Raw genomic sequence first — 17,523 nt, 5'->3', positions numbered from 1 at the left:
GGGATCGCCACGACAACCATTTTAAAGGAATTAACAGTATCAAGCAGAAGGCTGGAGATCCCAATGCTCAGCACCCAGGGAACCAGGGAGCTGGGTTGTTGGGAGAGCAGGCTGGGTGGGTGATGGGTGGGTGGGAGCTGGGCGGGTGGGGGTGGGCACCGGGCGGGTGGGTGCTGGGCGGGCGGGCGGGTGGGTGCTGGGCGGGTGGGTTGGTGCTGGGTGGGTGGGTGGGTGCTGGGTGCCGGGCGGGCGCTGGGAGGGAGGGTGCTGGGCGGGCGGGAGGGTGCTGGGCGGGCGGGAGGGTGGTGGGCGGGCGGGTGCTGGGCGGGAGGGCGGGCGCTGGGCGGGCGCTGGGCGGGCGCTGGGCGGGCGGGTAGGAGCTGGGCGGGCGGGCGGGCAGGTGCCGGGCGGGCGGGTGCCGGGCGGGAGGGAGCCGGGCGGGCGGGAGGGAGGGTGCGTGCCGGGCGGGCGGGAGGGTGCCGGGCAGGTGGGTGCCTCCTGGGAGCAGGGTGTCATTAACGGCCTGCATTTGGCTGCTGCCACACGTCAGAGGCTGAAGGACCAATGCACTGTCTCTGGGTTGGTAACTGCAGATGATAGAGAGTTCACACATTTGATTAATTGGGTCTGTCTACTGCATGTATTCCAAATTGTAGGTGTAGTTGTGTGATCAGTAAGTTCTTATTGTCTGTACACTGAAACGCTGAGAGAGGTGGACTCAAGGTGTGGCTCGTTCTGTGGACTCAAGGTGTGGCTCGTTCTGTGGGTACGTCTGTAGTTCTGTAACCGGGATGTTGTGAGGCCGTTCCCATACCCAGAGTGAAGAATATTGGCTGAATACTCTTCTGTGATTTGGTGGTTCTGAGGTGGAACCATAGACAATAGGTGCAGGAGGAGGCCACTCGGCCCTTCGAGCCAGCACTGCCATTCAATATGATCATGGCTGATCATCCACAATCAGTACCCCGTTCCAGCTTTCCCCCTTGATTCCGTGTGATTTGCATCTCTCAGCATTTCCACATCAATGTCCTTTCCCTCCAGCATCCCTGCTGCCAAATGTTTTAACAAATGCATTTGTAAAATGGAAATGAGTTGTCAGTGTGTGCTTTGTGCACGATGCTGTGGGTCCACTGGGCATGTAAAGCAAGAGTAGGTGTCACTTCCATTATACTGTGCTGAGCAGCCTGGTTCTGTGGGCCGAGGCAGCCACTCCCACTGACGGAGGTCTTCACCAAGGCGTTGTGTTGCTGAGAGAACACAACCTTCCCTTGGTAGTCCTACACTTCAACTTGGCTTTCAGTCCAGGAGATGGTGCCTTGCACCCACTGACGACCCACCCCCAACATCTCACCGCCCGCCCCCCCCATCTCACCACCCACCCCCCCATCTCACCACCCACCCCCCCATCTCACCACCCGCCCCCCCATCTCACCACCCACCATCTCACCACCCGCCCCCCCATCTCACCACCCACCCCCCCCATCTCACCACCCGCCCCCCCATCTCACCACCCGCCCCCCCATCTCACCACCCGCCCCCCCATCTCACCACCCGCCCCCACCATCTCACCACCCGCCCCCACCATCTCACCACCCACCATCTCACCACCCGCCCCCCCATCTCACCACCCACCCCCCCCATCTCACCACCCACCCCCCCCATCTCACCACCCACCATCTCACCACCCGCCCCCCCATCTCACCACCCGCCCCCCCCATCTCACCACCCGCCCCCCCATCTCACCACCCGCCCCCACCATCTCACCACCCACCATCTCACCACCTGCCCCACCATCTCACCACCCGCCCCCCCATCTCATCAGCCGCCCCCCCATCTCACCAGCCGCCCCCCATCTCACCACCCGCCCCCCCCATCTCACCACCCACCCCCACCATCTCACCACCCGCCCCCACCATCTCACCACCCGCCCTCCCATCTCACCACCCGCCCCACCATCTCACCACCCGCCCCACCATCTCACCACCCGCCCCCCCATCTCACCAGCCGCCCCCCCATCTCACCACCCGCCCCCCCATCTCACCACCCGCCCCCCCATCTCACCACCCACCCCACCATCTCACCACCCACCCCCACCATCTCACCACCCACCCCCACCATCTCACCACCCGCCCCCGCATCTCACCACCCCCCCATCTCTCCACCCCCCCATCTCTCCACCCCCCCATCTCTCCACCCCCCCCATCTCACCACCCCCCCATCTCACCACCCCCCCCATCTCACCACCCCCCCCATCTCATCACCCACCCCATCTCACCACCCCCACCATCTCACCACCCGCCCCCACCATCTCACCACCCGCCCCCACCATCTCACCACCCGCCCCTGTGGCCGAACACCTACCAAACCTGTAACCCCACCCAGTCTCCTCTCCAACCCCTCTGCACTACTACCCCCCCCACCCACCCCTTTCCTGAATGTCTACTAGCCCCTCCCCTCCCCTCCCCTCGCCCCCCCTCCCCTCGTCCCCTCACCCCCCCTCCCCTAGCCCCCCTCCCCTCGCCCCCCCTCCCCTCGCCCCTCTCCCCTCGCCCCCCTCCCCTAGCCCCCCTCCCGCCCCCACTCCTCACACCACCTCTCCGCACACCCCCTCTCCCCACACCGCCTTTCCCTACACCCACTGTGACACCTGGCCTCCTAATCCCACTCTGCTCCGGCCTCATTCCCCCTCCCCTTGAGCGGCCGGGTGTCAACGACCCACCTGTCAGGGCCCCACCTGTCAATCACCCACCTGTCAGGGCCCCACCTGTCAATCACCCACCTGTCAGGGCCCCACCTGTCAATCACCCACCTGTCAGGGCCCCACCTGTCAGGGTCCCACCTGTCAGGGTCCCACCTGTCAGGGCCCCACCTGTCAATCACCCACCTGTCAATCACCCACCTGTCAGGGCAACACCTGTCAATCACCCACCTGTCAATCACCCAACTGTCAGGGCCCCACCTTACAGGGCCTCACCTGTCTCTTTACCTGACCTTCCAGGCACATTCCCGCTGCTGTGCTGACAGGTATTGGCCCTGAAACTGATTCTTCTGTTTGCATGGAGTTAGTTTGTAACTCCAAAGACGTACAGGTATGTAGGTTAATTGGCTGGGTAAATGTAAAAATTGTCCCTAGTGGGTGTAGGATAGTGTTAATGTACGGGGATCGCTGGGTGGCACGGACTTGGTGGGCCGAAAAGGCCTGTTTCCGGCTGTATATATATGATATGATATGATATGATGATTTGTATCAAACTATTTATATTGACTAAACAACTTGGTGATTGAATTTTCAGTTTATTAACTGCAGAAGAAGCATTCTGCGTCATTCTTGCAGACTGAAGTTGTATGTACTGTGCTGTGATAAGAATAGCTGACATGTGACTGAGAGAGATGTGTCTTGCAGGTCTGGTGAACAACACCGGGATTGACTGGTTCTTACCGTGGCCACGTCAAGCCCTGCTCGCTGTGGCACAGGCATTCCTAGGTGAGCAACATGCCCATTGGACAGCTTTCCTGCACTAAACATAACCTTGCTGTCAGGTGGATTTGTGGGCAAGATGCCAGCCTGCGAATGTACATTTAGGTGAACAAGTTGTGAAGCCCAGAAACAAATGGAACCCGTTAATCCTTAGCAACAATTATCTAAGCTGTTTGTGAGAAAACTGAACTAAATCTATACTGAGGCACAAAATGCAGGAGTAACTCAGTGGGTCAGGCAGCATCTCTGGAGAGAGGGAATGGGTGACGTTTTGGGTCGAGACCCTTCTTCAGACTGATAGACACGGGAAAGGGAAACAAGAGAGATAGACAATAATGTAGAGAGATAAAGAACAATGAATCAAAGATATCAACGATGATAAAAGAAACAGGCCATTGTTAGCTGTTTGTTGGGTGATAATGAGAGGCTGGTGTGACGTGGGTGGGGGAGGGATGGAGAGAGGGAATGCCGGGGTTACTTGAAGTTAGAGAAACCAATATTCAGTTATACTGAGGCACAATCATCTGTCATTTTCTCTTGCAGGAAAGAACCCGATGATTCCAAGTGAATATTTTGAAAATGTGATAGACCATGTGGTCATGGTGCATGGTTCTGTTGAAGAGTACAGTCTGACATTCCTGCTGAAGTTACGTCGTAGCAACTATGTCACTCCGAAAAACTACCTGGATTTCATCAATACTTACGCTCGGTTATTGAATGAGAAAGATCAGTTCATTTTGGGTAGGATCAGCTCATCAAAGGAAAAGTGAACCACAGTTTGACAATGTTTATTGAGTTCAGGGACTTACTGTTAAACCATCTACATTATCCTCGTGTGAAAACTTTTTAAAAATAGCCTGCGTTTGTTAAATTTGTTAAATTATTCTGATATTCAGGCCTGGAACATCTCACAGTGACTTCCACACAACCGGTTTCCTTTATACTCCCCCACTCATGCCCTGAGAGTGAGAGAGGTTCCACAACAGTGGAGAGCTCAGGATGTTGATCAAACATTGGATGGAGGAGGGTTTTCTGAGAAGATGGGAAAGAGGCGGAGGAATTCAAGAGGAAATTCCAGGCATGGAAGGGAGGGAGGGTGGAGGTGGGTGGGAAGGTTGGAGGAGCAGAGAGCAGGGATTCGTGCCAGGCTGGTGGCTGCTGAAGATCTGAGATGAGGGCCCTGTCAGGAGAGAAGATGACTCCTAATGTTGATGAGAGCAAAGTGGCCATCACCAATTTGAATGCACTCTCCTTTGTCATCTCCCTGCAGCTCAGTGCAAGCGTTTGGAGGGTGGTTTGGACAAGTTAAAGGAGGCCAGTATTCAGCTGGCTGAGTTAAACCTGAAGCTTGCAGAACAAAAGATTGTACTGGCAGAGAAAACCGAAGCCTGTGAAGCCCTGTTGGCAGAGATTGCGCTGAACACTGCTATTGGTAAGGCTAGCTTGCTGGATATCTTTGTGTGAAGAACATACCAACCGAAAGAAAGGACCAAAAGTGCCCGCCCTGTCATTCAGTAAATCCCAGCTGATCAATGTGGCATCACCACCACTTGCTCTGCTCCCTCATTACTCCTTTTACATAAAATGTCTGTCCATATCCATCTCGCCCCTCGCATGGGACCAAACCCTCTGAGAGAGGAGTTCCCTCTTGATCTCCATATGACCCCCATTAACTAACCCCCTCTTGATGTTGGCCCTGTCAATCCTGTCAGAACATAGTGTGTCAATAAGATCATCTCTCATTCTTCTGAACTTTTAACGAATCTCAGCCCGGCCTGCTCAGTCCCCAGCACATGTTGATCTGTCAGCTGGCATCTTCAAGTGCTGCTGCTAACGTTAATACTGTCAGCTCAGATCTACATTTACCAACAATGTACATTTACCAGTTGGAGAACAACAAATCTATCGTCACCTCACAAATTCCCATTGCTGACCCTTTGGCATTGGTGCTGCAGCTTCTCTGTTGGGTGGATGGTCCTGTGCATGGACTCCCCTTCAAACATGCACAAGGGATGTTTGTCTGTCACTTCACGTCTAAGGACCAGGAAGAGGTGGATATGAGTGATCTGCTCTGCTCAATGCCTCTTGACAAACTCATCCAACACTGTTTTGATCAGTCTGAAGAAGGGTCTCGGCCCGAAACGTCACCCATTCTTTCTCCCCAGAGATGCTGCCTGTCCCACTGAGTTACTCCAGCACTTTGTGTCTATCTTCTGACCCAACACAATGCATTCTCCTGAACGACCCCACTCTAAGTTAGAGATTGTGCCCTCAGGGTGAGGCATGGTGTTGCAGTGGTGCTCAGTCCCCACCGTGTTACATCACCGTGCTACATCACCGTGCTACATCACCGCGTTACATCACCGCGTTACATCACAGCGTTACATCACAGCGTTACATCACCGTGATACATCACCGCGTTACATCACCGTGTTACATCACCGCGTTACATCACCGCGTTACACCGTGTTACATCACCGCGTTACATCACCGCGTTACACCGTGTTACATCACCGCGTTACATCACCGCGTTACATCACCGCGTTACATCACCGTGATACATCACCGCGTTACATCACCGCGTTACATCACCGTGTTACATCACCGCGTTACACCGTGTTACATCACCGCGTTACATCACCGCGTTACACCGTGTTACATCACCGCGTTACATCACCGCGTTACACCGTGTTACATCACCGCGTTACATCACCGCGTTACATCACCGCGTTACATCACCGCGTTACATCACCGCGTTACATCACCGCGTTACATCACCGCATTACATCACCGCGTTACACCGTGTTACATCACCGCGTTACATCACCGCGTTACATCACCGCGTTACACCGTGTTACATCACCGCGTTACATCACCGCGTTACATCACCGCGTTACATCACCGCATTACATCACCGCGTTACATCACCGCGTTACATCACCGTGTTACAGCAATGTCGCTGCATACTGTGCAATGTTCTAATATGTATGCCCAGCCCCAAATTCTGGTCTGCTCAGAAGGTAGAATTTTGAGGTTTTTCAGGCCTCATTTTTGTAACTAGCCAGTTCCCTTATGTGGGAACAAGCAGGGGAGAGAGTCGATGCAACATTCAACCAGACCTTCCCCGATTTATACTTGAACTGCTCATACGCATGCACTGATTTCCCAACATTTGTACGTGTTTAGTGAGTAACCTTTTGTTATTCAAGAGAATGTGATGTACACCAAGTGGGGTGAAACATAGACAATAGGTGGAGGAGGAGCCCATTCGGCCCTTTGATTCATTGTGATCATGGCTGATCATCCACAATCAGTAACCCGTGCCTGCCTTTTCCCCATACCCCTTGATTCCACTACCCTCCAGAGCTTTATCTAACTCTCTTTTAAATTCATCCAGTGAATTGGCCTCTACTGCCTTCCGTGGCAATGAATTCCACAAATTCCCAACTCTCTGGCTGAAAACGTTTCTTCTCACCTCAGTTTTAAATGTCCTCCCCTTTATTCTTAGATTGTGGCCACTGGTTCTGGACTTCCCCAACATTGGGAACATTTTTCCTGCATCCTTTTATAATTTTATACGTCTCTATACGATCCCATCTCATCCTTCAAAACTCCAGTGAATACAAGCCCAGTCTTTCCAATCTTTCCTCATATGACAGTCCCTCCATCCCAGGGATTAACCTGATGAACATATGCTGCACTGCCTCAATAGCAAGGATGTCCTTCCTCAAATTAGGAGACCATAACTGCATATAATACTCCAGATGTGGTTTCACCAGGGCCCTATACAACTGCAGAAGGACCTCATTACTCCCATACTCAAATCCTCTCGTTATGAAGGCCAACATGCCATTAGCTTTCTTCATTGCCTGCTGTACCTGCACGCTTACTTTCAGTGACTGGTGCACAAGGACACCAAGGTCTCGTTGCATTTCCCCACTACCTAATCTGACACCATTGAGCTAATAACCTGCCTCCTTGTCTTTGCCGCCAAAGTGGATAACCTCACATTTATCTACATTATACTACATCTGCCATGCATCTGCCCACTCACTCAACCTGTCCAAGTCACCCTGCAACCTCCTAACATCCTCTTCGCAGTTCACACTGCCACCCAGCAAATGTGTCATCTGCAAACTTGCTAGTGTTACTTCTAATTCCATCATCCAAATCATTAATATATATTGTAAATAGTTGTTTATTCACAAAATGCTGGAGTTACTCAGCAGGTCAGGCAGCATCTCAGGAGAGAAGGAATGGGTGACGTTTCGGGTCGAGACCCTTCTTCAGATAAATAGTTGTGGCCCCAGCACCGAGCCTTGCGGCACTCCACTCACCACTGCCTGCCATTCTGAAAAGGACCCGTTTACTCCTACTCTTTGTTTCCTGTCTGCCAACCAATTTTCTATCCATGTCAATACCCTACCCCCAATACCATGTGCTCTAATTTTGCTCACCAATCTCCCGTGTGGTACCTGATCAAAGGCTTTCTGAAAGTCTAGATACACTACACCCACTGGCTCTCCTTCATCCATTTTACTTGTCACATCCTCAAAAAATTCCAGAAGATTAGTCAAGCAGGATTTCCCCTTCATAATTCCATGCTGACTTGGACCAATCCTTTTACTACTATCCAAATGCACCTTTATTACATCTTTAATAATTGACTCCAGCATCTTCCCCACCACCGATGTCGGGCTAACTGGTCTATAATTCCCCATTTTCTCTCGCGCTCCTTTCTTGAAAAGTGGGATAACATTAGCTACCCTCCAATCCACAGGAACTGTTCCTGAATCTATTGAACATTGGAAAATGATCACCAATGTGTCCACGATTTCTTGAGCCACCTCCTTGAGTACCCTGGGAGGCAGACCATCAGGCCCTGGGGATTTATCAGCCTTCAGTCCCATCAGTCTACCCAATACTATTTCTCGCCTAATGCAAATTTATTTCAGTTCCTCTGTCTCCCTAGACCCTCTGTCCTCCAGTACATCTGGCAGATTGTTTGTGTCTTCCTTAGTGAAGACAGATCCGAACTCTTCCGCCATTTCCTTTTACCCATAATAATTTCACCCGTGTCTGCCTTCAAGGGACCCACATTTGTCTTTACTAATCTTTTTCTCTTAACATACCTAAAGAAGCTTTTACTGTCCTTTATATTCTTGGCCAGCTTCGCTTCGTACCTCATCTTTTCAGCCCGTATTGCCCTTTTTGCTACCTTCTATTGTCCTTTGAAAGTTGCCCACTTATCTGGCTTCCCGCTACTCTTTGCGATCTTATACATCTTTTCTTTTTGTTTTATTCCATCTCTAACTTTCCTTGTCAGACATGGTTGCCTCTTATTCCCCTTAGAATCTTTTTTCATCTTTGGAATGAAATGATCCTGCATCATCTGGATTATACCCAGAAATTCCTGCCATTGAAGTAGCATTTCAATGGAAGTTGAATTTTTACACACGCACGCGCACACACACACACACACACACACACACACACACACACACACACACACACACACACACACACACACACACATGCACACATGCGCGCACGCACACACACACACACACACACACAAAAGTTGCTGACAACTGACTTTTCAAACAAGGTGGTATTTAATTTTAGTCTGTGCCAATCTTTACAAAATGCAATATGTCAGAAGCATGTTGATATCCACGTGTGCATTTTGCAGCTGAGGAGAAGAGAAAGCTGGCAGAGGAGAAAGCTGCAGAGATAGAGGAGCAGAATAAGGTGATCGCTGTGGAGAAGCGGGAGGCAGAGAATGCGCTGGCTGAGGCCCTGCCTGCCCTGGAGGCAGCTAGGGTGGCTCTGCAGAGTCTGGAGAAGTCTGACGTCACAGAGATCAGGTAACACCCACCCACCTGCACACCCTCAACTACACTGGACTTTCTAAAAGGGATAAGTATTGTATGGTAAACATGTCAACAAATTAAACTGCATGAGTTACAAGGACAGTGATAGAGTATGCGTAGAAAATTGACAAAATGGAAAAAAACGAGTCCTGGTGATGATTCATTTTTTAAGCCTGGGTGATGTATATCGTGGTGTTCCTCTGAGGTTGTCTTTGTTTTAAATGCCTCATATTTCTGTGTGTGGGTGTTATTCAGAAGGCCAGCATTTCTGGCCTATTCCTATTGCCTAACTCCGTACTTCCTTACAGCAGAGAAGGGGGACATTTCTGTGAGCAGTGCCATATTTCCACTAATTTTCCCTGTAACCTATTCTCCTGACGTCCCATCCATGGGCCCAGATTTTACTGTTCTGGGTGCGTAATGGCAATATGTTTAGTGCCACAGTGAGCAGGGAGTGAGCAGTGTGGAGGGGGGCTGGGATGGGCTGTACTACATCAGGCCACGACACTGTGTGAGCGGTCAGTGTGGAGGGGGGCGGGGATGGGCTGTACTACAACAAGCCACGACACTGTGGGCAGTGAGAGAGGGGGGAGTGAGCGGTCAGTGTGGAGGGGGGCTGGGATGGGCCGTACTACAACAGGCCACGACATTGCGGACAGTGTCAAGCTACTTGTGAGTTATTCGAGCCGCCCTTGCGTGTGACCAAGTTGTGACTGCACCACATTTCTAACTTGCCTTGTAGGTGATCAGGATTGTTGGGACTACTCCAGTGCATTGACATCTTTGCTGAAGTAATGAAGTCAAGTTTATTTGTCATATACAAGATGTGCAGTGAAATGAAAGTGGCAACGCCTGCGGATTGCGCTAAACTGCAAAACAGAATAGAAAAAAAGTTTTGACACAAAAAATAAATAAATAAATTAGTCCATGGTGATATGAGAGTTAACAGTCCTGATGGCCTTTGGGAAGAAACTCCGTCTCATCCTCTCTGTTTTCACAGCGTGACAGCGGAGGCGTTTGCCTGACCGTAGCAGCTGGAACAGTCCGTTGCTGGGGTGGTAGGGGTCCCCCATAATGTTGCTGGCTCTGGATCTGCACCTCCTGATGTATAGGTCCTGCAGAAGGGCGAGTGTAGTTCCCATAGTGCGTTCAGCTGAAGTCAGTGCAGTGCACACTACTGTGGCGATGGGCTCAATGTCCCATGTGGATGAAGCGTGCTTCCCTATCCTTGTATTTCATTCCACTTTCACACACCAGTAACATTCTGACTGCTGGTTTCTCTCTCTCCACAGATGCTGCCTGACTGATGAGTGTGTCCGGCATTTCTGTTTTTGCTTCATTTCCAACACCTGTTTTATTTCATTTCCCGTAACATTCTGTCACCTTTCCTTATGACTTGGCGTCCATACACAATATGGTGATGCAGCGGTAGGGTTGCTGCCTTACAGTGCTTTCAGCGCCAGAATCCCGGCTTCTATCCCGACTAGGGTGCTGTCTATACGGAGTTTGTACATTCTCCCCCGTGACCTGCACGGGTATAAAGATAAAGATGTACAGGTTTGTAGACTAATTGGCTTGGTATCAATGTAAGTTGTCCCTAGTGTGTTGTGTGGACTCGGTGGGCTGAAAGACCTGTTTCTGCACTGTATCTCTAAACTAAGCTAATATTGGTGAGAATTGTTTTATTTGAAGATTTAATTTGTTGTCTGTTTTGAAATGAACAGGTCCTTTGCGAAGCCTCCTCGGCAAGTGCAGACAGTGTGTGAATGCATCCTGGTGATGCGGGGCTACAAGGAGATCAACTGGAAATCTGCCAAGGGCATGATGTCGGAATCAAACTTCCTCAAGAACCTGATGGAAATGGACTGCGATGCTATTGGGCAGACGCAGGTCAAAACCGTGAAAGGTAAACGTGGTGGCAGCAGAATTACCGGCAGACTCCTGCCCAGGCCACTGGGAGTGTGTGAAGCTCCCACACCCTGTCTGGCCAGCCGCCAAGCTCCACTCCTTCACAACTACTTGTTATGAAGAATATTGGCGATGAAACATTACTTGACCCAACCTACTTCTGTGGTTGTTTTGGGCTGAGTCCCTTCTTCATATTCCCTGCAGTCTGAAGAAGGGTCACGACCTGTAACGTCACCTATCCATGTTCTCCAGAGACTCTGCCTGACCCGCTGAGTTACTCCAGCACTCTGTGAAACGTTACCTATCCATGTTCTCCACAGATGCTGCCTGACCCGCTGAGTTACCCCAGCACTCTGTCCTTTTGTATATTAACCAGCATCTGCAGTTGTTTGTTTCTACGTCTGTGGCTGCTGTGCAGTTCAATCTCTGTTGACCCTTCTTTCTATTAACTTCTGGATGTGTGTGCTCACCACCAACAGCGTGATACAATTGAGGCGGTTGCTTGGCACTTGAATAGCCGTAAGACAGAGACTCCTTGCTGTGAGATGGAAGGCCAGATGGGGGCAGCAGAGTTCCAGTAATTGTGGCCTTGTGCACAAGAGCAGCAGCTTCACTCCAGAACCTTGCACGATTCCCTAATTAGTTCAGACAGAGAAGCAGAAGGTGCAGGAAACTTCAGCAAGTCAGGCAGCATCTGTGGAAGGAGCAACAGAGTTAGTGTCTCGAACTGAGGCATTCATTAAAGAGGGAAAACAAGTTAGTTTTCAGATGCAGAGATGGTGGGGGAATGGATAGGACAGAGAATCTCTCTTCAGGAGCACCCCTGGTTGCCATGGAGATGTTATGAATGAGGCCATTCACGTCAGTAGTGGGGGAAGCCTGAATCATCATTTACGATCCTTTGTTCATGTTCTCCCTCTCTAATTTCCCTCATTAACCCATGAGCTAAATGACTTTGTTTATAGCTGACTCCCAGAGGAATTCTGCTCTTCCCCTATCAATACAAGAAGTCAAAACACCCCAGTACTTTGACAGAATTAACAGCAATCTTCCCCACACATTGCAGACGAATTTTAGAATGTATTTATTAATAAATAGAACATATTCTGTACCTCACGGTGCCTAAAATAACCAGTTTTGTACAAACTGTACCTAGGTTTTCTCAAGAATCTGAACACGTCGCTTGATGAAATGCAGGCCATTAGCAAAGCTGGTGCCGGCATGTTGAAGTTTGTCGAGGCTGTTATGGGCTACTGTGAAGTGGCCAGAGAGATCAAGCCCAAGCGCGAGAAGGTAGTTCACCCTCAACAAAGCCAGCGGGCTTCTTGTGACCATTCCATAGTTTGCATCGTGCTGGAGACCATTGGACGGATGATCATCTGGGTCTGTTTGTGCTTCTGTAGGTAGCCAGACTGGAGCGTAATTACTATCAGAGCAAACGTGAACTAGAGAAGATCCAGGCGGAGCTGGCAGCCATCCAGCGCGAGCTCCAAGCACTGAGCGATCGCTACGAGGCTGCAATGAGGGAAAAGCTGCAGCTGCAAGAAGAAGCGGAAATCATGGAGCGCCGGTTGGTGGCGGCAGACAAGCTCATTTCTGGGCTGGGCTCGGAAAACGTGCGGTGAGTGCAAGCAGGACCCCGTGCTGGGTGAGAAGTGAGTCCAAGCAGAACCTCGTGTTGGGTGAGAAGTGAGTCCAAGCAGGACCTCGTGTTGGGTCAGAGGTGAGTCCAGCAGGGACCTCGTGTTGGGTGAGAAGTGAGTGCAAGCAGGACCTCATGCGAGAGGGTGAGTCCAGCAGGGACCTCGTGTTGGGTGAGAAGTGAGTCCAAGCAGGACCTCATGCTGGGTGAGAGGCGAGTCCAAGCAGGACCTCGTGTTGAGTGAGAGGTGAGTCCAGCAGGGACCTCATGCTGGGCGAGAGGTTAGTCCAGCAGGGACCTCGTGCTGGGCGAGAGGTGAGACCAAGCAGGACCTCGTGTTGAGTGAGAGGGTGACGTGGTCACAGAGAATTAATGGGTTCATGTTCCTTACCACTGAGTGCAAAATAATCATCTTAAACATCAGTATAGTGACACACTGGGAAGCAGAGAGAGAGCAAGGGTAGGTTGTGAGGATAGACTGCTCTTTGAGCCTGCCTCTGGGCAGGGCAATGAACTGAGGTCCACACAGCAGACTGCACCCTGAGCACATCCATCCACACACCCAGCACCAAATGGAAAATCTGAGGAACACAAGCATTGGAAATTCATCAGAGTCAATGTTTCAGGTCAACGAGCTGTTGTTGGTCAGATTGTGAACTTGCAAGCCAACAGTTCAAACACAAGGCAAACCTAAGGGCAAACCTGACCTGCAGAAACACAAGCAGCGCAAGAATATCTCACAATTTAGCAGTTACTTTCCAACACAAACAGAAATTCTCATGTCAGTTTGAGATTTTAGAATGGATTATAATCTGTTGCTAATACTCGACTGAAATATTTCACTAAATGTGGTATTAAGGAAGCTCTGCAATAAAGCATAAAGTCGTTGGCGTTCACCTGCATTTGCATAAAGTCATTGGCATTCACCTGCATTTGCATGAAGTCGTTGGCGTTCACCTGCATTTCCATAAAGTCATTGGCATTCACCTGCATTTGCATGAAGTCGTTGGCATTCACCTGCATTTGCATGAAGTCATTGGCATTCACCTGCATTTGCATGGTCATTGGCATTCACCTGCATTTGCATAAAGTCATTGGCATTCACCTGCATTTGCATAAAGTCGTTGGCATTCACCTGCATTTGCATAAAGTCATTGGCATGAAGTCACCTGCATTTGCATAAAGTCGTTGGCATTCACCTGCATTTGCATAAAGTCGTTGGCATTCACCTGCATTTGCATAAAGTCATTGGCATTCACCTGCGTTTCCCCCACACAGCTGGACCAATGACTTGGAGGATCTGAAGGTTCGGCGGGTGAAACTCCTGGGCGACTGTCTGGTTTGTGCTGCCTTTCTGAGTTATGAGGGGGCCTTCAGCTCTGAGTTCCGGCATGAAATGATTTACGAGAAGTGGCAGAGTGATGTCTTGCAGCGTGATATCCCACTCAGCCAGCCGTTCCGCCTGGAAATCATTCTTACCGATGAAGTTGAAATCAGCAGGTCTGTCCTATCTCCTGTTGCTGCTGCCCGGGAACACCACACCGCCATCCCTGATGGACTGATTGCAATCCACTTCTTCTCATTATGGTTCAATAGACAATAGGTGCAGGAGTAGGCCATTCGGCCCACATGTCTGTACAAACATGATGCTGCATCAACTAATCGTACCTACCTGCACGGCATCCATATCCTTACATTCCCTGCATATCCATGTGCCTATCTAAAAGCCTGCAAGGCCACATGCCTTCCTCCACCACTCCTGCCCCCCCATCATTCTGTGTGAAAACAAAACGCCACACATCTTCTGCCCTGCAGACTTTGACGTCTCCATGCTGGGAAGCATATTCTCCCTGCCCACCATGGAGACTTGCTCTTCTGTATTTGCCATAATTTCAGGACATTTTGAGATGTTTTACAGTCAATTAGATAAGTTTGTATGCTGTAAAAATCACATACCTAATTGTAGGTATCACAAAATGCTGGAGTAACTCAGCAGGTCAGGCAGCATCTCAGGAGAGAAGGAATGGGTGACGTTTCGGGTCAAGACCCTTCTTCAGACTGATGTCAGGGGGGCGGGACAAAGGAAGGATATCGGTGGAGACAGGAAGATAGAGGGAGAACTGGGAAGGGGAGGGGAAGAGAGGGACAGAGGAACTATCTAAAGTTGGAGAAGTCAATGTTCATACCGTTGGGCTGCAAGCTGCCCAAGCGAAATATGAGGTGGTGTCCCTCCAATTTCCGGTGGGCCTCACTATGGCACTGGAGGAGGCCCATGACAGAAAGGTCAGACGGAGTGGGAGGGGGAGTTGAAGTGCTCAGCCACCGGGAGATCAGGTTGGTTAAGGCGGACTGAGCGAAGGTTATTGAGCAAAACGATCGTCGAGCCTGCGCTTGGTTTCGCCGATGTAAAGAAGTTGACATCTAGAGCAGCGGATACAATAGATGAGGTTGGAGGAGGTGCAGGTGAACCTCTGTCTCACCTGGAAAGACTGTTTGGGTCCTTGGATGGAGTTGAGGGGGGAGGTAAAGGGACAGGTGTTGCATCTCCTGCGGTTGCAGGGGAAAGTGCCCGGGGATGGGGTGGTTTGGGTAGGAAGGGACGAGTGGACCAGGGAGTTACGGAGGGAACAGTCTCTGTGGAATGCAGAGAGGGGAGGGGATGGGAAGATATGGCCAGTGGTGGGGTCCCGTTGTAGATGACGGAAATATTGGCGGATGGTGGGGTGGAAGGTGAGAACGAGGGGATTCTGTCCTTGTTGCGAGTGGGGGGACGGGGAGCAAGAGCGGAGCTGCGGGATGTAGAAGAGACCCTAGTGAGAGCCTCATCTATAATGGAGGAGGGGAAGCCCTGTTTCCTGAAGAACGAGGACATGTCTGACGCCCTAGTGTGAAACACCTCATCCCGGGCGCAGATGCGGCGTAGACGGAGGAATTGGGAGTAGGGGATAGACTTTTTGCAGGGGAGAGAGTGGGAAAAAGTGTAGTCCAGATAGCTGTGCTGGTCAGTGGGTTTATAGTAGATGTCAGTCACTAGTCTGTCTCCTGTGATGGAGATGGTGAGATCCAGAAACGGTAGGGAGATGTCGGAGATAGTCCAAGTATATTTAAGAGCAGGATGGAAATTGGTGGTGAAGTGTATGAAGTCAGTGGGTTCTGCATGGGTACAAGAGGTAGCACCAATGCTACATACATTACATACCTAATTGTAGTACCACTCCAGTTCAGAACTCTTGCATATTCTCACCACAGGCCCTGCAGGCTTCCGATTCAGAAACGCGCGCAGCTCCTCCAACTGAATGAATTAAAGCAGTGTGAGCTGACAACACGGGCACTCTTCTAACACAACCTCATCTTCCCTCCGAGCCGCTGACTAACCAGACCTACACAATTCTCCGTGCCTTGTTGACTTGAATGATTGCTTCCCCTCTGTGCATTTCCTCCACTACTCCCGCACAGCGTTGTGTACCTGCTGCAGAAAGCTCACGACTTGCCTCGACTACTCCGGCACCGTCTCGTAAACCCACAGCCTTGACCACAGATGGGAGCACACTGTCCCGATTTGGAAATATATTCCTCCAATTTACCACTCGCTGGATTGTAAATCACTGCCACATCTCAGATTTGGTCTTGCCTAATAACAGCTGTTTATAATTTATAGTTGCTCCTGAAAACAATGGTGTAATTTTCCCACCCCCATTTAGTACTTTCTCTGAAGGACAGAATTATCCTTATTCATCATGACCTTCAAAGTGAAGGAATAGTACTGCCTGTTGTCCAGTGTGCTCCCTCCTAACCCCCTGCCTGGGGCACCATCAGCATTCTGCTCCATCCCTTGCACTGAGTCCTGGCCTAAACCAGGGCACTTAAAGTCACCCACTACAATAACCTTGTTGCTTTTACATCTTTCTATAAGTATCTCCCTGTCGACATCTATCTGCATAAACCAGAAAGCCGAGTGATTATTTCAGACCTTCTGACTTTTCCCCTCTGGGTACAGGTGGGGTTCAGAGGGTTTACCCCCGGATGAGCTCTCTGTCCAAAACGGCATTCTCACCACACAGGCCAGTCGCTTCCCACTCTGCATCGATCCTCAGCAGCAGGCCCTAAACTGGATCAAGCGGAAAGAAGCAAAGACCAATTTGAAGGTAAACTTGTGCATTGAGCTACAACCCAACTTAGTGTCTGTTAATGGCGCCGGGATGTGACTGCTGCTGCCACAACAATCTGCAGAGGCTGCAATCTTGAGTTAAATCCCACCAGCTGAAGGAACTCAGCGGGTCAGGCAGCATCTGTGTGTCAGGCAGCATGTGTGTGTCAGGCAGCATGTGTGTGTCAGGCAGCATCTGTGTGTCAGGCAGCATCTGTGTGTCAGGCAGCATCTGTGTGTCAGGCAGCATGTGTGTGTCAGGCAGCATGTGTGTGTCAGGCAGCATCTGTGTCAGGCAGCATCTGTGTGTCAGGCAGCATCTGTGTGTCAGGCAGCATCTGTGTGTGGGGCAGCATCTGTGGAGGCAGCATCTGTGGAGGCAGCATCTGTGTGTCGGGCAGCATCTGTGTGTGGGGCAGCATCTGTGTGTGGGGCAGCATCTGTGTGTGGGGCAGCATCTGTGGAGGTAGCATCT

The 17,523-nt window shown here is 50.7% G+C and overlaps 1 protein-coding gene across 1 annotated transcript in view; it reads left to right on the top strand.

Moving 5' to 3' along the window:
• dnah10 (dynein axonemal heavy chain 10) overlaps positions 1–17,523 on the top strand; it is a 176,636-nt gene that overhangs the window by 117,878 nt on the left and 41,235 nt on the right. The window contains 9 exon segments of the mRNA XM_078421084.1: positions 3,404–3,484; positions 4,022–4,219; positions 4,749–4,910; positions 9,171–9,345; positions 11,076–11,257; positions 12,416–12,552; positions 12,663–12,880; positions 14,180–14,401; positions 16,899–17,046. Of these exon segments, the coding sequence (XP_078277210.1) occupies positions 3,404–3,484; positions 4,022–4,219; positions 4,749–4,910; positions 9,171–9,345; positions 11,076–11,257; positions 12,416–12,552; positions 12,663–12,880; positions 14,180–14,401; positions 16,899–17,046 (1,523 nt within the window).

The sequence above is a fragment of the Rhinoraja longicauda genome, chromosome 25, assembly GCF_053455715.1.
Source record: "Rhinoraja longicauda isolate Sanriku21f chromosome 25, sRhiLon1.1, whole genome shotgun sequence".
Taxonomy (NCBI): domain Eukaryota; kingdom Metazoa; phylum Chordata; class Chondrichthyes; order Rajiformes; family Arhynchobatidae; genus Rhinoraja; species Rhinoraja longicauda.
The sequence above is the reverse complement of the archived record's forward strand: the minus strand, read 5'-3'. Positions and strand labels throughout refer to the sequence as shown.